Raw genomic sequence first — 24,699 nt, 5'->3', positions numbered from 1 at the left:
ATTTAGATAATTGGTAAGAGTCTATCAACTACACAGTCTATTGCTGATAAACTTTGCTATGTTTGCAATTTTTTTAAAATGTTATTATATACACTTGGTTATTATCTCTAAAAATGCTATCAATTGTAAGTATTCTTAGAGATGTGCGCTATATAAACTTTCTAATCATAAAGATGCATCTAACTCTATAATATATATTATTCTCTTAATAGTAAACTGTTTTTCTTCTGTTTGTGAATGCATCTAACACATTATTAGTGAACCTTATATATCTCTATGTCGATTCTTTCTTGCTTTACGTTTTTGTCTTCTTTATTTGTCGATTTCATCAATTATTACATTTTTGTCTTTATTAGTTTAATATTAATTTAATAGTTTCCATTTGTAGGTAAATTAAAAAGGATATATATATCCATAAAATGGAGGCGTCTCTTTGTTTTGGTATGTGCATGAAAATACACAAAGCAAAGTTAAAGATGAGTGTCGTATTTATGACTCTCTTCTCAGTATAAAGCAACCAGCTGGGTTCCCTCCATCTCACGTTTGAAGCTATATTTTATTTTCTTTTATTTTATTTTCTTCTCTTTCTTTCTCTCTAGGTTCGAGAAAGTGCAACAGAATCCTAAAGAAAACCCAACCCAACCTCCTTTGAATAACCCTTGTTTTGAAGCAAAAATATAACACAAAACAAACTTCAATTTCCCCTCCTTACAATTATATACCAATTCTTTTCTCTCTTTCTCTCAACAACCCAAAATCAAATTTCTGTCATGTAGTTGTTTTCTCTCAAAGCTTTAGCTTTAGACCATAATATTATTGCCCAAAGAGAGATAGAGAGAAAATGAGTTGTTATTCTCCTTCTTGTAAGCTTGGTAATTCACTGGCTGTTATGGTCTTTATTTTCCTTTTGTTGGTGAATGGTTCCCATCAAAGGAGGCAACCGGTCGCAGCAGAGATGGAGAAGGCAACGGTAACGATAACGGCAACAATGACAGCTGAATTCAGTGGAATTTCGAAAGAGATGAAGGTGGTTCACGGCGGCCGTGGGAAGGTTGTTCATCCAGAGTGGCATCTCAACTACATGAGCAAAAGAAGAGTTCCCAATGGCCCAGATCCTATTCATAACCGGTACGACGATGTTATTTTAGTTCAACTATAAGTGGGGATAGGGTTCGAACTTCTAACATTTTCTATCGTAATTATAACATCTTAATCAGTTGAGATATCCATAATTGATAAGACATTTTCTTTAAGAATAATAAGGCTGTGCCAAACCACATGCTTCACTTTTTTCCCACATAAGAAAAAAATAAAAACAATTAAAAAAATTTGACACATGGAAAATTTTTATTATGCAACAATTTGGGCTGCACAAATATAGGTGCAGTAATGGCAGAACTCAAGTTTTTGTCTCTTTTAGTTCAACTATATAAGTGGGATAAACTTCGAATTTTTGGGTTTTTTATAGACATCTTAATCAACTGAGCTATGTTTTGACGTTTTGAAACGTTGTGGCTTGTTTTTTATTTGTTTCACTAAAAAAAAGAAAGAAAAAGTGGGAAATTAAGAAAGTATATATTTGATAGATTTAGAGAGAGAGCAATGGAAATTGAAAAAGAGAGAGTGAGAGAGAAAAAAAAGTTCAAATTAATCACTTTGCCTTTTAAAACTGTTACATTGAGTTCTTTTAGCTTAAAGGGTGTCATTTAAAGTCCTTGGTTGAAGGTGACACAAACATCTTTAAAACCACAGTAGATAAAAGTGTGTAATGTGTGTACTTCAATATATTCCATGCCTTTTACTTAATCAATATCTCTTTATCCATCACCTAATTAATAAACTATTAGGCCTAAATCTTCTCCAACAATAATTTCTCAATTATTTTATTCCAAGAAAGTTTTAATTTAAGTCACATTTGATCTAATATAAAGCTCAAAGTTCAATATAAAATACAACACAAGGGATAGATTTAAAATAAATGGTTATTTAGTCTTTAAAATAAAAAATATCAATCATAACATGGTTTAGTTTATTATGCGCAACTCATTCAAAAGTCGATGATTCAATTTCTTAATTACGAAGACTTAATATTTTATTTTGATTTTGGTTTTTTAGGAGAGCTGGAAACTCTGGAAGACCACCAGGCAAGGCTTAGCCTTAAGAAAGAAAGTAAAGCTTTGTGGGAAAAATTGAACTTTCAAGATGAAACAAGATGCATGATCTGCCATCTTGTATGTATTACTTTAGGTACTAATGATAAAAAACTTATCGGATCGATTCTTCGTTAGAATTTAGGACCCTTTTGATAACATTTTTGTTTATGTGTATTTATTACAACTTTCTTTGATCTATCGTCTACTTTAGAAAAGAAATGCATTTTTTAAAATTAAGAAAAAATTTTAAATCATCGTCGGGTAATTATTTGGCTTTTGGTTTTTAGCTTTTGAAAATTAAGCCTATAAAAATTCATCCTATCTTTAAATTTTTTATTTTCTTCTCTACTTTCTATTAGTGTTTTAAAAAATTTTGCGAAGTTTTGAAATTAAAAAAATGTAGTTTGTAAAAACTTGTTTTTTTTTTTTAAATTTAGTTAAATATTTTATTTTATTTTATTTTACTTAAAAATGCTGAAAATCATAGTAAGAAAGTGAGAGAAAATAAATTTAATTTTCAAAAATAAAAAATAAAAAATCAAATAGATACCTATCTCAAAGAGTAGTTTCAAAATACCTGTTTTAGCCTAAAATTTAGGTAAACTGTAAAAAAATATGTTTTGTTTTATATAAGTAGAAAGCTAGAACAGAAAAGAATAATATAAAATCTAGGAATTATTATCAAAACATAGGAATTGGATTCCCTTTTCAACCTCACATAGTGTAGTTCATCTAGATTTTAAAAATATCATGGTAGCTATTTATAAATAAATAAATGTAAATTATTTATTATAGCCATGGAAGAAATGGGAAATTTCTGTATCTAGATTTTTTTTTTCACCTTTTCTGTAACTGATTTTTTTATGACAAAGCCAACAAAATAATAATAATGATAATTGAGAAACTCATTTATTTTTCTGTTCTCCAAAACATGAAATCAAAAGCTGAAAGATTTAATTACATAGAAAATCTAATCTTTTTTTCATAATTAATTTGCATTTCATTAAATTAAAATAAATCATAAGACTATCCTTTTAATCCATATTTTTAAAATATTGGAAACATGAAATATGAAACAAGAAAGCCATACATCACTTTAAATTTTGAAAGAAGATAAAAAAAAAAAAAAAAAGAACAAAAAAAGTCATATTTAACAAAAGTGAAGTACAAGAAACAAAAACTAATTTTAATAAAGGGATCTTCAAAATTATTTTGAATAGATCAATTAAGATATTTCATTGATATCCTTCACTTTGTAGGTTCTTTCTCCACCCAAGATAGAAAAGAAAAAAATTATTGGAAAAGAGAAGAATCAACTTTGTATAATTTAATTATTAATGAAGAGAAGCTGTTTTGTGCTTTAATTAAAAGGTGAGTGAAGGGTTCTCTAAACTTAATAAAGTGAATTCCACCCATTAAAGGTAAAAAGGAAAAGAAAAGAAAAGGAAAGGAAAGGAAAGGGAACAAAAAATTAAAGGTGGGCTTTGCATTTTTTGTGTGTTGGTCTTTTTCCAAATGGGTTTTTTGTAGTTTTTCTCAAATGTTCCTCTTCCTCTTTTGGCCCCAATATGCATGAGATTCTCTTTAAGCTTCCATGGCAAAATTGTAAATTATGTCAAACATTTATTCAAAAAAAAAAAAAAAAAAAAAAAAAACCTTGAAAAAGTAGCTTTTGTCTTTGAATTTAGCTTGAAACATTCTTAATCATCTAAACATACCTTCAACTTTGGTTTCTATCATTTATAGAAGTTTCATTGGAGATTTAGTCATTTGCATATGTTTGTGTAACACGCACACACTATAAATGGTTTATATCAATACCATATTAGATATATGATTCTTTTCTTCACTTACAAAACATTGACTTGTTATTTTTTGAGTTCAACACGACATTTGTAGTGAGAGAGCAAGATTAGGGGAGTTGAATAGATATGTCGTAGGTTGGGGTAATGATGACATAAGGTCTTTGTTATGAGTAAAAACAGTTTAGAAATTACCAACGAAATTTGACAATCAAATCATAGAAATGAAATTTAGTTTTTAAAACAATAGAAAACAAATTGATCATGATTGAACTTTTAAATGTTTATCATCCGACGAATCTAGCCTACAAACATACAGTCGACATTCATATTATTGGGTCGAGACAACCGATGCATCAACTTTTTATCAAATTTTTACAATATGTTATACATTGATTTAGTAATTTGTATAGAGAAGTAATATGGTAAAGTTGGAAGGTGTAGCTTAGTTATAAGCTTTTTGAGTGTGTTAATGGTTTTCTATTCTTTGGTGTGGCTTTTGTTCTTTGAGTTTTGATTGGATAGAGTTGGTCCAAAAGCAAAATGTGTTCAAATATCTGCAAGGCAATTGCAATAAAGGGAAAAAGGAAAAAAAGCCTTAGCTTTTATCTTTCATTTCACCACATCACTAAGATCTCTTTCTATATATGAGTGTGCAATGATTTAAATGATTTTTAAATTTTTTTTATTATTAATTATTTTTCACTTTTAACAGTTTTGGACTTATTGCCCAACTTTGTTTTTTTTTTAATAGGAAAATAGGATAATTACCTTTTTAGTCTCCAAATTTTAAAGGCAATATATGTTTGGTTACTGTGTTTTCAAAATATGTCTTTTAATCCTCAAATGTTTAAGAATATCTGCACTTGGTCTCTAAATTTTCAAAATTTACCGTTTTAAAATTTGAATTTTCAAAAATAGGTTTAATGTCCTTGTAGTAATTTTTTGTATTATTTCAAATTAGAAGAAGAAAATTTGTAAAAACTCATTCTTGAAGTATGGTGCTAATTAAAAAATATGGTGGTTTTTGCAATTACACCCGAAAAAAGTGAGCCCTTAGACTTATACAAGTTTTAAAATTATATAATAGTAGTAGAAATTGGACCTTCAATTGATAAAAATTGAATCCTCAAACATATACAATTGTTACAATTTCTATAATTATGTAAGTATGAGAGTCTAATTTTAATAATTGTATAAGTTTAAGAATCCAATTTTTACAATTGAAAGTTTGAGTGTATAATTACAACTACCACCATACTTTAGGGGTGGTTTTTACAATTTTCTCTTAGAAAAATAATTTTAAAAAAGTATGTCTTCTCTGTAAAATTATTTTTAAATTTATTTTTCTAATTTAAAATGTCATATAATTATTTAAAATAATAAAAATTACTTTAGAGATCTTCTAAATCTATTTTTTAAAATTCGAATAAAAATTTATATTTTAAAAAGTCAGAGAGTAAATACACCAATTTCAAAAAAATTGGAGAATAAAATATATGTTTTAGAAAATTAAAAAACGAAATGCACCAATACTTCAAATTTCGTGGACCAAAAGATAGTTTTTTTTCTAGAAAAATCAATATATGCTCACTTAGTCACTGCATGACACTCCCCAGGAAATTATAGCAAAATTAAAATTCTAAAAATGTAGTTTTTTTTCCTGAATCTTGGAAATTTCAGAGTGGTGTTTTAAAAGGAAAACCTAAGAGGAAGAAAATAAAAATAACATAAGTACAATTTCTAGTTTTAATTTTAGAAAGAAAATAGAAAAAAAAAAAAAGAAAAGAAAATGCCAAATAAGTTATTAATAGATGAAACCATTGTTTTTTAAATATAGTTCAATAGCTAGCAATATAATTATTTTTCGAATCTTCGTAAGATTATTTTTTTAAAAAAAAGTTTGGAAGAAAAATGTATAGCTTTTGAAATTCTATAAAAGTTGTGAAAATAAGGTTCTGTCAATAGGATATTTTTCTTAAACAAAATAAAATTAATTAATAAAAGAGTTACTTGCAAAAGATAGCAAAATACATTATAATAATTAGGCCCATAGCACCAAGATTTGGTGTTTGTAAAATTGGCAAAACATAAGGCTCAACCCACAGATAACAAAGTAAAATGTCCAAAAAGAGCCCATAAAAGTTTATTGGTATCTTATACACTACTGATAAGTTGATTGTTATGTGATATGTTGTTGATATAGTATTAACATTTTTTAAAAGTTGTTTGATATGTATTGATACAATGTTGATATACTATTGATATACCTAAAAGTTGATTAATTTGTGGTATACAACTAATACACTATTGATTTTCTTGAATGTTGTTTGATATGTATTGATATAATGTTGATATATTTTTTTATAGACTTTAAAGTTTTTTTGATATCTGATATACTGCTGATATGTGATTGATATTTTTGAAAGTTGATTCCTAGGTGACATATTGATGATATACTATTGACAATCTTTAAAGTTGTTTTATATTGTTGATATACTATTTATATACTTAAAAAGTTGATTGATAATTGATATGTTACTGCTACATTATTGATATTATTGAAAGTTATTTGATGTGTACTAATATATTATTGATATACTATTAATAGACTTGAAAGTTAATTGATATATGATACGGTGCTAATTGATTGCCAAAACTTGGTTTAACCCCAGTGCACATTGTAGGATTGTATCAGCAACAACGGAAGCACAAGAATCATCTAAGCACTCTAATTCACTAATTTTGACAAAATATAAAGCATGCTCTTGCAGAAAACAAGCGAGTTTCAAGACATATCTCTTGTAGAACTTCTTCAAAGCTCCTTCTCCAGCTTCTATCTTCTCCAAATCTTGTTGCAGACTGCCTCAAGATCTTCTCCACTATTCTCTTGGTGCTCTAGATTGAGTTGTGAGATTCAAAACAAGCTTGAATCAAGGGATGAAAGAGAAATACTCACTGCAGTAATCTTGTTGATGAACCCTTTCTTCAACTCGAATTTTCTCTAAAATTATCTATAGAATGCATGCCTGATTTTCACTCCAATCTTTTCATTATATTACAGATCAACATGCAAAGGAGAGAGTTGCATGAGTTGCAGCTCATGCTTGGAGAAGACAAGGCAAACAAGAAAGCTTTTGTGTGAGTAACTTAGGAGATGGATAATGGAAAACCCAATTTTTCCATTTGCGTTTTGTTTTTTCCTCTTTTTCAATTTTATCTCCAAAAATCAAAGTTTGATTTTAAAATTCATTTTGATTTTAAAACTGAAAAATAAAATTAATTTCATAAAATAATTTTAAATAAAACTTAATTAATTTTAATATCAAATATTAAATTAATTTTTACACAAATCCATCTTCATATATTTAAATCATATTTAAATATATAAATTCTTCTATTCTGTTTAATTCTCAAATTAAACATGTAATTATATCTCATATAATTACTAATTCCCTTAATTATAATTTGAACGTTTCAAATTAATTTATCATGCTATTCTAGAACTAGTCCGTTACAAGCTAGTAAAGGGACCTCGTGGATCTATAGATCATGGGCTCCAACGAGCCGAGATTAATTGGCTAAACTTATTAGACCATATTAATCCTCATTCGTTAACTAATGGGTCACTCCACTAAAGCTAATAGTTGCACTCTCCTCGCTGTAGATATATTATGTCTACATGATTTAACCATAATCAACAAGTCGACCCTTCACAGGTTGTTCGTAATAATGGTTGGGTCAAATATCTGTTTTACCCCCGAGATTACGTCTTATTCCTTAAGTTCTTATTGATCTTCTAATGAACAATTGGTTTGTGATCCAATCACTAAATCAAACTCTCTTAGCCTAGTGAGAGGGTGAAGCCCCTTGTTCAAGACCTGGATTCAGTACTTGAGAGAACAACCTTTCTCCTATCCCTAAATCAGGTAGGCGTGAACTCCGTCTTGCACCCTATGTCCCCAGCTATCTATCCGGTCTTACCCCTGAAATGGGAGTCTTATTGAGCCGACGCTGTTGAGCCAACCTTCACCTATGCAAATCTAAGGGCAATCTCAAATAAACAGAAGTTTATAGTTAGCTCAGGATTAAGATACCTAGGTCATCTAGGTGAAATGGTCAGTCTTAAACAGTAAACAACGTTATAAAGTAAGAGTGACTTATTTCTTGGTCTTGATCTTATGCAAACTTATTGTATAGGACGCCCCCACTCCTCATGTCATAACATGTACAAATTAGGATCACATCATATGTAGCACTTTACAACTCTTTGTAACAACTACAAAGTAGACCGCATCCAATGGTGTTACCAGAATAAGGTACCCAGTCTTACTCATGTACCATAGATCATTTTGACTATTTACTCAAACCTGATCCACTCTTATGTCTCCATATAAAGTTCAAGTACTCATACAATAGTCATGAGTCTTAGTTTATTGGATTTAGACTTTTATACAATTTATGAAATCAATAATAAATATATTGATTATAGAAAATGTTTATCATCTTACAAACTGCGAGTTTTAGGACATAAAACCCAACACACATATCAAGTTAAGGTATAGTAAAACAACCTAAAAGTTGAGTATCATTCTCTAAAGATCAAATGCCCATATTAAACTTAGCTATTCTAGAATTGTGTTGATCTTATCTAATGATTGGACGTGTGATGATTTAATTTTAACTTTGAAAATAAATGAAAACAAAGTAAGAATAATAATTGAAATTCAAAAGACAAAAGATGCTCAAGTTGTTCATTTCCTTAATCACTTCATTAAGTCATGCAAAGATGTCTATGCGTTATTGTGTTAATGATATATTTAAGTCTAACTACTATTTTCTAGATTAATATCTTTCAATAACAATCTTTTCTCATGCAAACATAATTGATTATTAATTCCTTGAAACTAAATAAGAAGAATGACATTAAGAATAATCATGATCAACTTTCATTACCAACCAAACTTATTTCATGATAGCTTGATAAAAATCCAATATTATACATACAATTAAACATACAATCTTTCTAATTTAACATTTAGTTTAACATGCATTGAGGGTCAATCAATGTATTAAGCATAATATTGAAAAACATTTAAGAACATGACCTCCATAAAAAATAATATGCATTAACTTAAATCCATAAATAAGTTCATCAACACCCTAGAACTATAATGCTTATGAAGGAATTGAATTTCCTGCGAAAACGTATGAAGACAAACATTTGTGATTCAATTTTGAAACGAATGAAAAACAGAGAAAAACATACAAAAAAATGTATCATAGGATAAATATTAAGAACTCTAAGCATGTCATTCTACTAAGAAGTAAAGGGAGTAAGTGCACTTACCCTTGTAGAAATCTTCTCGAAAAACCTCTATAAAAGATCATGAACACAACAACTTTACTCCCTCGAACAGGACAACACGGATACTGAACTTTCTTCAACACCACCACTCTGAGCCTTTTCTATTCTCCGGCAAGAAATATGAAGGGTGATCTCCTTTTTGTTTTTGGGAGAATGAAAAGCAGTAAGTTTGAGAGAGAGAGACTTTCTTCCTTTTCTTTCATGTTAAATCGCACTATATCTTTGTATTCACAATACATAACTTAAAGAAGAGGGAAGATGAGAGTTATCTTAACTTCCATCCATCGTGATGGAAATAACTCTCCTGTAATGGGGAATTATTAACTATACAATATTATCATAGAATAAAGTATATTATATAATTAATTAAATAATTTAATTAATCATATATATGCATTTTAATCACATTAAAATACACATCTTTCTTATAACCTATGGTTTTAATATGAATCATATTCACATTAAACTTTAACCTATATTATTTATATAAATCTCATTTGTATAAATAATATTTGAATCTTATTCAAATATCAATCTCTTACATATTATATAATTTTAATTATAAATCATATTTATGATTAACTATATACTATAATGTATCATATACATTATACTTTATATTAATCACAATAATATAATTAACACATTTAATTCTCTTAAATAATTAACACCTTTAATTCTCTTAAATAATTAACACCTTTAATTCTCTTAAATAATTAACACCATTCAAATTATTCCAAAAAACAGTTATTTCTTGTTTTATCTTTAGTGAGCTAGTAAGAGATCTTATGGACCTACAGATTAGAAGCTCTAATGATACGAGATTAGTTAATTAAACTCTTTAATTAAATTGATCAAAATTTATTAACTATCGGTCACTCCACTAATGATCGACAATTGAACTCTTCGTACTATAGATGTATTTCTGATAAAGTTGACAATCCACATGCGGAAGCAATTGAGGATCTAAACACTATAATTACATCAATTTGAAGGAAAAGCATGCATGTTCAAGAGATAAACAGAAATAGTGTTTTAGCATACAACCTTTGTAGCTACCACCAAATTTCTTAAATTAATTCTCCACATAAATCTTCTCTTTTTTTGTAGTAGACCACCACCCAAGTCTTATCTACTATCCTCATGCCTTAGATTGAGTTGTGGAATTCAAAGTGAGATGAATTTTGTGTGATTTTAGGAGTTGGAAAGAAGGTAAAAACCAAAGAATTTTTCCTTCCGATTTTTAGTTTGCATGAACTCATAATTGAAGATAAAAACTCAATATATAGTGAACTATCATGCAGCTAGAAATGAAGGAAGATCAACCACTCAATCTTCCATTATGGATTGAGTGGCATGAGATGGTAATCAAATGGATTTTGTGGGATTTTTCCACTATCCATTTGATTTCTATTATTATTAAAATTAATCAATATAAAAATATTCAAAAACTGAAATTTAAATCAATTTCAATTTTAAATAAATTTTATAATTTTTTAAATCACAACTTCAATTATAATTAATTTCTTAATTTTGAATTCATAAATTCAAATTTTAATAATTTTAATTGAAAATTAATTAAATCAATTTAATTAATTATATTTAAATCATATTTAAATATTATTAACTATCTAAAACCACCATGTTTCATTCATTAATTAAGCATCAATTATATCAAATATAATATTCCAAACCCTAAATCAAGTTTGAACATCTCAAAATTTCTCAACATGCTAAGCTAAGGTTTAATCTTTTTATAAGCTAGTAGAGGGACCTAATGGACCTATAGATCATGAGCTTTACTGATTGTAGATTAATTAGCTAAACTCTTTAAACTAAATTAACTACTACTCGTTAACTACCGAGACATATCACTATAGCTCAGTAGTTGCATTCTCATCACTGTAGATATATTTCTGTCCACTTGATTTAACCATAATCGATAAGTCGATCCTTCACAGGTCGTTTATCTTTACAGCTAGGTCAAAATCATCGTTTTACCCATGTAATACATCTTGCTCTGTAAGTCCTCACTGATTCTCTATTGAACAATTGGTTTATAGTCCAACTAATAAACTGAGTCCCTCTTTTCCATGAGAGGGTGGGCCCTCATGTTCAAGACCAGGAGTCAATACTCAAGGAAACAACCTATCTGCTGACCCTAAGACAGGTAGGAGTGAATTCCGTCTTGCAAAACTATTTCCCCAGTTATCTATTCGGTCTTACCCTTAAAATGGAAAACTTATTGGGCGATGATGTTGAACCACTCTCACCTATGAAGATTAAAAGATAACCTCAAATAAACAGGAGTTCATAGTTAGTTTAGGATTAAGATCCAGTTACCATAGGTCATCAAATTGAAATAGTTAGTTTTAGCAATAAATAGTCGTTATAAAAAAAAGTGACTATATCGTGTCCGATCTTATGCAAACGTCTTTTTGCATAGGATGCCCCCACACACATGTCTTCATATCAACGATTTTGGGATCACATCGCTTGTATCAATATACAAAGTAGTCCACGTCCATAATGTCCCTAGGATAAGGTACCCAACCTTATCCATATACTTATAGACCTTTTTAGCTATACACTAAAACTTAATCCTCTTTTATATCTCTACATAAAGTTTAAATATTCATGTTATAGCCATGGGTTAGTTTATTGGATTTAGTAATGAATGCAATTCAATAACATCTTCAATAATAACTTTATTGTGAAAAGAATATGTTTAATGTTTACAAACTACAAGTTTTAGGACATTGCCAACAATTTCTATGTCTATGGATATAACCAATCAATGGTAAGTTGACCCTTCACAAATTGCTCATAATTTGGTTAAATTATTGTTTTACCGCTGTAGTTATATCTAACACCTTAAGTACCATCGATCCCTCTAATGAACAATTAGTTATAGTCCAACTATAAAGTAGGCCTTTCTTTGGCCAGTGAGAGAATAAGGCACCTTATTGTTCAAGATTTGGAATTAACCATTAAGAGAGCAATTCATATACTTTTCCTCAAGATGGGAAGTAGCGAATTCCATCTTGTGTAATTGTATTCTCAACTCTCTACTTGGATGAATCCTCAAAATGGTGGACTTATTGAGTCAATGAATCTAGCCTCTCTTACCTATATAGATCAAAGGGTCGCCTTTATAGGCAAGAGTTCACAACTCACTTAGGATTAAGGTCAAGTCATCTATGGTCATCTTAGTGAAATGTAAGTCTCTTCAAGTAACGACGTTATAAAGAGAGACTAATCATTTCACAATCTAGTCTTATACAAATTCTTTGTATAGAATGCCCCCACTCACATGTCTCCATATGAACGATTCGGATAAGACCGTTTGTAACACTTTATAACTATTGTAACAATTACAAATTGGGTCATATCCTTAGTGTCACCAGGATAAGGTACACAACCTTATCTTCATACTACAGATCGTTCAGGTTATTACTTAAACATGATCCACTTGTATGTCAACCACATATATGTTTAAGTTATATTAAATAACCTTGGATCTTAGTTTATTGGATTAGGTTAATGAAAACTAAATGTCAAATAAAATATCATCTTATTTTATTAAATAAATAATGTGTACAAATAATTTACAAACTACGAAATCCATGAGATTTAGGACATTAACCCCAATAATCTCCCACTTGTCCTAAAGCCAGTAGGTTGTACAAAACAATAAACTAGGGCATACATTATACCCAGTAAAATCTCCCACTTGTTTTAAACAAGATGGTGCATATCTTGTAGACCCAGACTCTCCAAGTGACTGTAAAAAACTTTAGTTATGAGAGCCTTTGTAAATGGATCAACAACATTATGCTACGAAGCGATATTCGCGACGATCAAGTCCCATCGATGCACAATCTCCCGAATAAAATGATAGTTTGCTCAATGTGCTTTCCTCTCTTGTATCTCATAGGCTCCCTGGAATTTTTCACAACACCACTATTATCACAATAAAGAATTGTGGTCTTTGATATGTTAGGAACAACTTCTAAGTTTGTAAAAAAAAAATTTGAGCCATACAGCCTCCTAGGCAACTTCACAAGCAGTTACATACTCTGCTCCATGGTAGAGTCAGCAATGTAGTCTTGCTTTGTGCTTTGCCTGACTACAACCTTTCTGTTAAGAGTGAACACTGAACCTAATGTGAATTTCCTAGAATCCCTATTAGTTTGAAAATCAAAGTCAGTGTATCCTGTAACGATCAAATCCTTAGCCCCATACACAAGCATGTAATCCCTCATTTTTCGAAGATACTTAAGGATGGTCTTAACTGCCTGTCCAGTGATCAAATCTGGGATTGGATTGATATCTGCTAACAATCCCTACTACATAGCAAATATCAGTTCTAGTACTTAACATTATATACATAATAATGCCAATAGTCGATGCATAGGGAATTCATCTCATTTCCTTAACCTTTTGAGAAGTATTGGAAAATTGTTCTTTATACAATACAATTTCATGTCTAAAAGGTAATAAACTCTTTTAAATATGTGCATCGAATATCTGACAAGCATCTTGTCATGAAGCACATCGAACGCAAGTACCATCTCATTATGGAGATAGTACATCGAGGAGACGTGATCGTCACGCAAATAGCCTCAGAATAAAATCTAGTTGACTAGGACTATGAGATTCATAAATTTTGGTAGATTAATCCCAAAACCTGAAATACACTATGGATGCGGCCCACTCTGCTTATGATACTAATGATGTAATCCCAAAACCATTCATGTAGAGATATACGAGTAGATGCATCCTATGCAAAAGATGTTTGCATAAGACTGGACCACGAAATAATCACTTTTCTTTATAACACCGTTTGCTGTTAAAACTGACTATTTCAATTAGATGACCTAAGGTAACTCGATCTCAACCCTAAGCTAACTAGTGGGGACATAGTCCTACAAGATAGAATTCACTCTTATCCGACTTCAGGGATGGTAAATAGGTTGTTCCCTTAAGTACTGACTCCTACCCTTAAGTAAAGAGGTCCTGCCCTCCCTATGTCTGAGAGGGACTCGATTTATTGATAGGACCATAAACCAATTTTTCATTAGTGGATCAGTGAATTAAGGAGCAAGATGTATTACAGGGATAAAATGACATTTTTGACCCAACTGTAAATACAAGCAACCTGTGAAGAATTGACTTACTAATTATTGTTAAATCAAGTGGACAAAAATATATCTATAGTGAGGAAAGTGAAACTATTGGGCTTTAGTGGAGTGTCCAATAGTTAACGAATATTGATTAATTCGGTTAGAAGAGTTTAGCCAATTAAAACTCAAATCATTAGAGCTCATGATCTATAGGTTTATTAGGTCCCTCTACTAGCTCATAAATAGATTAAACCTTAGAATAGTATGTTGAGAGAATTTGAATTGTTCAAATATGGATTAAGGTTTGAATTATTATTTTCAATATAATTAATGTTTAGTTATCGAATTAAATAAAAAAATTAGAGAGTCAAAATATTTAAAGTTGATTTAAATATTATATGAACAAGGTTCATTTATGGAATAAGTGTTTTATTAATTTAATATTTGATATTAAATTAAATTAATTAATTTTTTTTTTGTTAATTATTTAAATAAAATTAAATATTTTATATTAATTTGATTTAAAATTAGATTTGATTTTAATTAAATTAAAATCATTTTTTTAAAAAAAATGTTTAAGAAAAGGGAAGTGGGAAATTCCCACATTTCCCACTCTTATTCTTTCTGTAGTTTTATTTAACACCTTTTATTTCATTAAATAAAATTGAAGTAGGTGTCAATTTTATGTTAATGCATGTTGCATGGTTTTGGTGTTTAAATAGATGGTTTTAAATTTTTATGCAAACTTTAAAATTGTAGAGAAAAATTAAGTTTGCTCTCAATTTTCTCTCCAAACTCAAATTCTACTCCAAATTTCTCTCAATTTGGGTTCCACCATCCAATCTAAGGACAATAACATAGTTGAGAAATCCATATGGTAGTCTTCAACAAACTTGAGAGTAGATTTCATCAACGGATTGAAGCATTCAAGAAGTTAAAAGTTGTACCCTAAACCCTAATTAGGTTTACTTTTGATGTTGCATGCTTAACCATAAAATTAGTATAAATAGAATGTTTTTATCCTATTTACTTCCACTATCTCGTAAATCTTTAAGGGCATGAAACCCAATAGTTTAGAAATTCATCGTTGCTACAAGCATATTCTCATACATTGTAATAACCATAAAAAAGTAAACAAAATAAAGAGAAGAGGAAACATTATAATGAATCTTTCTGATAAAACACATAAAAAAACACCTTAGTTTTCACCACAAAATCTCGAATAACCTCCGAATAAACCTATAAATCTCTTTTTTTTTCTTTTTTAGGTTAAAACATTCTTTAAGGTTCTCTAATTTCGTGGTGTGCAGAATTGAAATCAGTTGCCAAAAATTTTAGGATAAATAGAGAAATCTTTTTTCCAAAAGTGACATATTTTTCTTAAAATATTGTCTAGTGTTGCATGCTTGCCTCTTTCACACTGCGGCGCTAGGAGCTTCCGCCACCCATCCTTGCTTCTGTAAGTGACGTCGCACCGTCGTTGTAGCCCTTGGTGTTTTTTTTCCTTTTTAAATGTTTGGCTTGGTTTTGACTTCCTTGAGCGAATTTGGTTCGTTTTACTTCTTTTTACTCTTCATCATGATCTCGAACAAAACTCCAGGAAATAATTAACAAACGACATCAAATCTAATAAAATCATATAAAACTATTATAAATTCAAGACAAATAACCTATACCTTAGGTGCATTTAACTAATATACTATTTATATCCTTGAAAGTTATTGATATGTGATATATTCTTAATATGCTATTGACATTTTTAAAGTTGTTTGATAGGTATTAATGTATTGTTGATATATTATTGATAAACTTAAACAATGATTGACATGAGATATATTGTTCATACACTTAGAATGTTGATTATTGTTAGATTTACATTCATGTATTACTTTTAAGTATTTATTGGTTGATGTGTGATACACTTGTGCCTTGTATCTGATATATTGTTGATATACTTGGATTATCATACTTATAAAATGAAACATGCATGCTTATTTGTCTAGTCTCTTGTAGATATATCAATTATGTGACTGATACACTTTTACGCTTTGATAATATATATATAAAAGCTCGATATATTTGCTATCATATATATTAGCTTATTGATACACTTTATTTTAGGTATATTATTTAATTGATATATCTACAATAATATACATAAGTAATATATTAAGGTATATTAAGTAATACATTGTCTCTTGATAATATATAGTTTTTTCACAATAAAATTAGTTTAGGATTTATTATAAAATCAAACTTACTGAAAATTTAAAAAAAATTCACCATCCAATTTTATTTTATTCTCCATCCGTTTTAACAAACCTCAAACAAAAACTTCTCCTAAAAATTTTTCAAGGAGAATTTTATTTAAAAGAAAATTGACGTAGATTCCCCGCGGAAAGGAAAATGAAATAGCAAAACCTTTTGTAGAAAAATATATTTAAGCTCCAAAAATAATGAGAAAAACTCTCTTTATCCATCACTGTTAAATACTAGAGAAGCAGAAAAAATGGTAAAAATTCAAGCAGAACTCCAACAGGTTCTCTAATGAACTTTGAAATTTGTAGAAAAGTTGAAAGATCCAAGGAAGTAAAGAGAATATTGTAGAAAATAACAAGTTTTTTAAGTGGGTTTTATTGGGTTTTTGGAAAAATTAATGGTCCAATGACATTTTCGTAATTATTAAACAGTGGTAAACTTGTAATTATCTCTTCTTCTCCAAAAGTTAGGCTTCCTTTCCGTGTAACCTTTTTTTTTGGACGTGAGCAGCCGCTGAACCAAGCATAGAGCAGTCGCCTAGGGGTTTCGTCTGGTGAGCCGCAACCGCTGAAGTCCACGAGCCACCTGAAGCAAAACTTCCGCCACTGTCCGCGGGTGACGGGGTCGAACGTGGGCGAGCGTCCGCGGGGGTGGCGTGGGTGTTCGGCGAGTGAGGGCGACGGCAAGGGCGTGGGTTTCGCGCTGGTTCTTGCATGGAGCGGCAGCAGTGAGAGTTACGCGTAGGCCTGCGCGTGATTCGCCAGTCAGAGGCGATAGCACACTATTTTTGGGCTGTTTTTGCAACGGGTTGTTCTTAGTTTTCAGAGGCGACATTGTGTGTGGATCTCTCGGTATCAGTGGATACAAAAATTACAGATAGGTGATTTCGTTGTTTATCTGTAATTTGTAAAATTCCTTTATTGCTCATTAATAAATTAATTCAAGCTGGTTCTCAAAGTGGATGTAAACCAAACTGGTCGAACCACTATATATCTTGGTGTTCTTTACTGCTTTCGATTTATTTCTGCTGATTGTTTGCTTTCTATTTGGCCATCTAAGTTAGGTTCAGAAACTCTCACAAGTGGTATCAGAGCTCCAGTTGATTCAAAGAGGGTGTATGGTAGTGTGTGCTGGCATATTCTGTATTCAGGATTATTTTTGTTGGAATTAATTTTTACAAATGGCTTCAATGTCTACACGGTTCGAAGTTGTTAAATTTGATGGGAAAGGTGATTTCAGGTTATGGAGGAAAAAGATTAAGGTTATTCTGGTACAACAAAAGGTAGCCAAAATCTTAAACGAAGATAACCTTCCACCAAAAATTACAGAAGCTGAAAAAATGGATATGGATGAGATGGCCTATTCGACAATAATTCTGTATCTGTCAGATGGAGTGTTTAGGCTAGTAGATGAGGCGACTACTACAGGCAGTTGTGGAAGAAACTGGAAAGTCTTTATTTGACTAAGTCCTTGCCAAATAAATTATATCTAAAGGAGAAATTATTTGGATATAAGATGGACTCAAGTAAAGGCTTAGAAGAGAACCTAGATGAATTCCAAAAGATTATAATTGATCTCAATAACATCGGTGAGAAGATGTCGGATGAAAATCAAGCAGTTATTCTTCTGAATTCTTTGCCAGAATCGTATCGAGAAGTTAAGGCAACTATTAAATATGGACGGGATTCATTGTCCATGGAGATAGTGTTGGATGCCTTAAGAACGAGAAATCTCGAGATTAAAAAAGAACGCAAGGATGGAGAGTTACTCATGGCCAGAGGCAGAAATGAGAAAAAGAACGGAAAAGGAAAAGAGTCGAGATCCAGGTCGAAATCAAGGGGGAAAAGCAAAAAGTGTTTCCTATATCATAAAGAAGGACATTTTAGAAAAAATGCCCTTTGAATAAGAGCAAGGAAACATCAAGTAGCAAGCATGCAGGGGATTCTAGTGCAGCAAATATTACTGATGGGTATGATTCAATAGAGGTTTTGATGGTGTCCAGCAGAGACATTCAGAATGCTTGGATCATGGATTCAAGGTGCATGTTTCACATGACTCTTAATCGGGATTTCTTGATTGACTTTCAGGAAAATGATGGGGGATCAGTTTTGCTTGGTGATAATGGTACTTGTGATGTAAAAGGAATTGGGTCAGTTTGAATTGCAACACATGATGGTATGATCAAAATTCTTACAAATGTAAGGTATGTTCCAGAACTCAAATGAAATCTAATTTCTTTGGGCGAATTAGATAAAGCAGGTTATTCTTATAAATCTAAGAAGGGAGTTTTGAAGGTTATCGAGGGTTCTTTGGTTAAGCTGAAGGGACCTTAAGGAATGGTCTTTATGTGTTGGAGGGTACTGCAGTTTCAGGTAGTGTTGCTGTTGCATCTGGGAAAGAAACAGATAAATCTATGTTATGGCATAACAGATCAGCTCATGTGTGTGAAAGAGGTCTGCAAGCTCTTTCACAACAAGGTTTGCTTAGAGGAGTTAAAGACATTGAACTCCCATTTTGTGAACATTGCATAATGGGAAAGTTTACTTGAGTGAAGTTTGGGAAAGGGAAGCATTCTACCAAAGGAATTTTGGATTAATTCATTCAGATTTGTGGGGTCCTACACAGGTACCTTCTATGGGAGGTTCGAGATACTTTATGTCGATCATTGATGACTTTTCAAGAAAGGTGTGGATGTATCCACTGAAACAGAAGGATGAAGCTTTTGGGAAATTTCTTGAATGGAAATAGCAAGTTGAGAATCAAACAGGCCGGAAGGTAAAGTATCTGAGGACAGACAATGATTTGGAATTGTGAATCACAAATTTGATAAATTTTGCAAATCTGAGGGAATTACGAGGCATTTCACTGTTACGTACACTCCCAGCAGAATGATTTAGCTGAGAGGTTCAACAAACAATTATGGAGCGTACAAGATGTCTCTTGACAAATGCTTCATTACCCTTGAAGTTTTGGGGAGAAGCTGCTCAAACAACCTGTTATCTTATTAATAGGAGTCCATCTTCCGCTTTAGACCTAAAGACTCCTCAGGAGATATGGACAGAAAAAGCTCCAAGCTTGAATCATCTCAGAGTGTTTGGATGTTCAGCTTATGCTCATGTTAAGGAAGGGAAGCTGAATAAGAGGGCACTGAAATGTATGTTTATTGGCTATCCTCAGGGTGTTAAAGGATATAAACTTTAGTGCTTGGAATAGGGCAGAAATAAATGCATTATCAGTAGAGATGTGACATTTAATGAAACAGAGATGCCATTTCATGTCAAAGAGCAACAGAAACAGCAGACAGTTGATCAGGTTGAGGCAGAGGTTAGAATTAATTCTAAAGCACAACCATCAATTCGTTCAGATGATTCCAGTGATTAGTCATCCAGTTCTGATGGTAGACAACCTCAACTGTAGAGGACTTTGATTGATGAAGGAGCTTTTGGTGAAGAAAGCTCAAATAGCAGTGACCTACAAAACTATCAGCTTACACATGACAGGCCTCAGCGGGTAAGCAAACTCCTACGAGGTATGGTTATGCTGACTTAGTTGCTTATGCTCTTACTTGTGCAGCTGACAGTATTGAAGCAGAGCCTTTTACTTTTGAGGAGGCTATTGTATCTGATTCGAAGGAACAGTGGAAGGATGCTATGGAACCAGAATTGTTCTCATTGCAGAAGAATCAGACATGGTCATTGGTCCAAGGCCTCCTAATCAGAAACTCATTCAGTCAAAGTGGATTTATAAAATCAAGCCAAGTACAGGAGGTGACAGCAAGTCTAGGTATAAGGCTAGACTGGTAGCTAAGGGGGCTACACTCAAAAGGAGGGAGTTGACTTTCATGAGATTTTCTCTCCAGTGGTGAAGCATTCGTCCATTCGATTAATTTTATCTATTGCTGTTCACTTTGATATGTTTGTTGAACAGATGGACGTCACCACAGCTTTCCTTCATGGTGAATTGGAGGAAGTGATCTACATGGCTCAACCTAAGGGCTATGAGGTGAAAGGAAAGGAAGACATGGTTTGTCGTCTTCACAGGTCCATCTATGGACTGAAGCAATTGCCGAGACAGTGGTATATCAGGTTTGACACCTTTATTCTGAAGCAGGGGTTTCAAAGGAGCTCATATGATGCCTGCATGTACTGGAAACTATCTTAAGAGGGTACATATACTTATCTACTTCTATATGTAGATGATATGATTCTGGTGTCTAAGGATTATTATGAAATCTGTGATCTCAAAAAACGATTGAGTAGTGAATTTGAGATGAAAGATTTAGGTGAACTGAAAAGGATCCTAGGCATGGATGTGAAAATAGATAGGGAGAAAGGTTTGTTAACCATTTTGTAGGAGATTTATGTGCATAAACTGCTTAAGAAATATAATATATCTGGATGTAAGGCAGTTTCGACACCCTTAGCATCTCATTTTAAGCTTTCTTCGTCTCAGTGTCCTGTTACTGAATAAGAAAGGTTAGAGATGGCTAATATTCCTATTGTAATGTTGTTGGAAGTATTATGTATTTGATGATTTGTACTAGGCCTGACTTGGAATATACTATGAGTATGATGAGTAGGTTTATGTCAAATCCTGGGAAGGAGCATTGGAATGTAGTTAAATGAGTGCTTTAATATTTGAAAGGTAGTGCCAGTATATTATTGCGTTTTACCAGGGATTGTGATAAATCAGCATTGTTAGAAGGCTTCACATATGCAGATTATGTTGTAGACCTTGACAAAAGAATGTCTCTATCAGGTCACATTTTTCGTTTGTTTAGTAATGTGGTCAGTTGTTGCCTTGTCTACTACTGAGTCAGTATATTTCAGTGGGTGAACCTGTGAAAGAGACAATGTGGTTGAAAAGAATAGTTAGTGAGTTGTTGTCGCAGGAGTTCATTCCTATCGTTCGTTGTGATAGCCAGAGTGCTATTCATCCTGCGAAGAATCCATCTCATCACGAACGGTCTAAGCATATCGATGTCAAATTTCATTTTATCAAAGAAGTTGTGGCCCAGAAAGATGTTGAACTGGTCAAGGTTCACACAGTTGAGAATTTGTCAGATATGTTAACCAAGGTTCTTCCAGCCCATAGGTTTAAATACCTATTAAATGGGCTGAATATTAAATCTGGATGATAGGAAGATTGGAGAATCGGTGGCACTTAAATATTCTTGTTATGAGGGAGATTTGTAGAAAATAACAAGTTTTTTAAGTGGGTCTTATTGGGTTTTTGGAAAAATTAAAGGCCCAATGGCATTTTCGTAATTATTGAATAGTGGCAAACTTTTAATTATCTCTTCTTCTCCAAAAGTTAGGCTTCCTTTTCGTGTAACCCTTTATTTTGGACGTGAGCAGCCGCTAAACCGAGCATAGAAGTAGCTGCCTAGGGGATTCGTCTGGTGAGTTGCAACTGCTGAAGTCCACGAGCCGCCTGAAGCAAAACGTCTGCCGCTATTCGTGGGTGACTGGGTCGGACGTGGGCGAGCATCCACGGCGGTGGTGTGGGTGTCCGGCGAGATTGATTTCCATCCGGCAAGCGAGGTCAACGGCGAGGGCGTGGGTTTTGCGCTGGTTCTTGCGTGGAGCGGCAGTAGTGAGAGGTACGCGCGGGCCTACGCGTGATTCGCCGGTCAGAGGCGATAGCACACTGTTTTTGTGCTGTTTTTGCAGCAGGTTATTCTCAGTTTTCAGAGGCGACATTGTGTGCAAATCTCTCGGTATCAGTGGATACAAAAATTACAGATTGGTGATTTCGTTGATTAACTGTAATTTGTAAAATTCATTTATTGCTCATTAATAAATTAATTCAAGCTGGTTCTCAAAGTGGATGTAGACCAAACTGGTCGAACCACTATATATCTTGGTGTTCTCTATTGCTTTCGATTTATTTCTGCTGATTGTTTACGTTCTGTTTGGCCATCTAAGTTAGGTTCAGAAACTCTCACAAATATAATAAATTTTGCATCTCGACCAGTTCAAAAACCTAGATTTACAATCGCAGAGTGAGTAGAAAGATTGGGGGGAGAATAGAATATTGGAGGAAGAAACCCAAAAACCAACAAAAAACTACCGTTGTGAGGTGGAAAATGAAGGAGGGAATGAAGTTCTGAACCAAAAATGAAGAGGATAATGATGAAATGAAAAGAAAAACTTAGTTTCAAATCGAAAGGATTGGTTCTTGATTGGAGAATTTTTTGATGTGGTCTGAGGTTGCACGATGGTCAGGTATTTGCATCTTGTATGTCATTGCTAGAGGAGGCTCATTGGTGAGAAGAAACACAAGAAGAAGCCATAGAAGAAAAAGACAGCGGTAGGATGAGGATTCCATGATTGAAGAAGGAAGAAAGGGAAGAAGACGAGGGTTCCATTATCGGTAATTTGGGAATAATGAATAAATAAATAATAGTATTTTACAAATATGTCATGTCCGCAAAACACAAAAAATCGACTGACACGCCTGCAATATTATATTCGTAAATTGTCACCAATAACAAATCCCCTAATAAAAATATACATGATGAAACAACAGTAATACTAAGAATTAAGAAAGAAATTTATTGAATAGTGATGTCATCATTTTCTTCAGGATCAATTGTGAAAGAGTTCTGGTGACATAAAATTCATTCTATCTCCATTAATATAATCTCTTTTTTTATTTGAGATACGCGTGTTGTATTGCCTTCATATAATATTGTTGAAATTTTTTTGTTCTAAGATAAGCTGTGTGTTTCATAAATGTATTGAGTTAGTGATCTCAACCATATACTCGACTAGAGTCTTATGAATTGTAAAAACTTCAATATGATCTAAAGAGGTAGTTGTAATGGTCTGCTTTTACATATTGTCATGATATAATAGTTCCTCCACATGGTAAAAATAACAACTTGTTTGAGATTTAGCTTTGTGTAGATTAGATAAATATCTTGCATCCACAAAACCAACTACATGAAAATTTGATTTTTTTTTTTTTTTAATAAAACAAACTCATACCAATCGTTCCTCGAAATTAACATTAATGCATATTTAACTTTGTTCCAATGCCTTTTTTTATTAAAGAATAATTATATTTAGGTCATAAAGCTTTTTAAAATGTTATATCAGGTTGTGTGTTATTAACAAAATATATAAATACATTTATCACACTAGTGTATGATAATTCATGACCAAATAATTCTTTTTTCTCCTCTTGAGGTTGAAATGTCTTTTTTCACATTCAATGATTAAACTATCGTTGAAATGTTCAATAATGTGGTTTGTTCATGTAAAACATTTTCAAAATATTTTCTATGTAAGTTGACTGATGAATATAAATATCTAATAGGTTAAATGCTCAATTTGTAAGCCAAGACAAAACTTTGTTTTTAATTCTTTCTTAAGATATTCTATTGTCATTGGAAGCTCTTCAAGTATTAAAATTATATTAAGCTCATCAACATATACAATAATAATAGCAAATTATGGTATATTGGAGACCATTGCCTAAGGTCTCTTTATATACTAGTTCAATTAGGGTTCCCATTGAACCCTAATTAACTAGGAATGGGCTTCTACCCATTAAGTCCATACTCAATTAGGAATCTAGTGCCTTAATTAATTAGATCATATAATAGGGCCCAATCTAATAAAATAACCCAATGTGATAAATTATTAATCCACATACATAGCCCATACTTTAATTAAACATATTATTATTTAAATATGTCTAACAATCTTCCACTTGGGCTATGTCTATGTACCTAATATAATTAAATCACATAAATATTAAGCGCACATAAACAGGTTATTTCAATAATAGAATTCCTCTTTAGTTCAATTTGGTCCATCTCCTGTATTAGCATGGAATCAAGGCGGCTTTCATCACTACCCTTGTAACTAAACCTTCCTTGATCACTAATTCCAATACATTCATGACATAGATCAAGTATGGATGGATAGCATGGAAACTACATGCAAAGTGATCTGGATCATGCCTGTTTCCAACTGGTCCAA

General features: G+C 31.8%; 1 protein-coding gene across 1 annotated transcript; it reads left to right on the top strand.

The window, feature by feature from the left end:
* Positions 1 to 432: 432 nt before the first annotated feature.
* Positions 433 to 3,057, top strand: LOC120076488 (uncharacterized). Its single transcript, XM_039030333.2, has 2 exons — positions 433 to 1,128; positions 2,116 to 3,057. The coding sequence occupies exons 1-2, from the start codon at positions 842 to 844 to the stop codon at positions 2,153 to 2,155; spliced, it is 327 nt and encodes a 108-aa protein (XP_038886261.1). The 5' UTR covers positions 433 to 841; the 3' UTR covers positions 2,156 to 3,057.
* The last annotated feature ends 21,642 nt before the right edge of the window (positions 3,058 to 24,699 follow it).

The sequence above is a fragment of the Benincasa hispida genome, chromosome 4 (assembly GCF_027475165.1).
Source record: "Benincasa hispida cultivar pf3 chromosome 4, pf3_genome.v1.1, whole genome shotgun sequence".
Taxonomy (NCBI): Eukaryota; Viridiplantae; Streptophyta; class Magnoliopsida; order Cucurbitales; family Cucurbitaceae; genus Benincasa; species Benincasa hispida.
This window is presented reverse-complemented; position numbering and strand designations above follow the sequence as displayed.

Coding starts and splice junctions, on each gene's coding strand:
- LOC120076488 (XM_039030333.2), top strand. CDS start 842: ATGAGTTGTTATTCTCCTTCTTGTAAGCTTGGTAATTCACTGGCTGTT. Junction 1,129..2,115: donor CCAGATCCTATTCATAACCG/GTACGACGATGT, acceptor TTGGTTTTTTAG/GAGAGCTGGAAACTCTGGAA.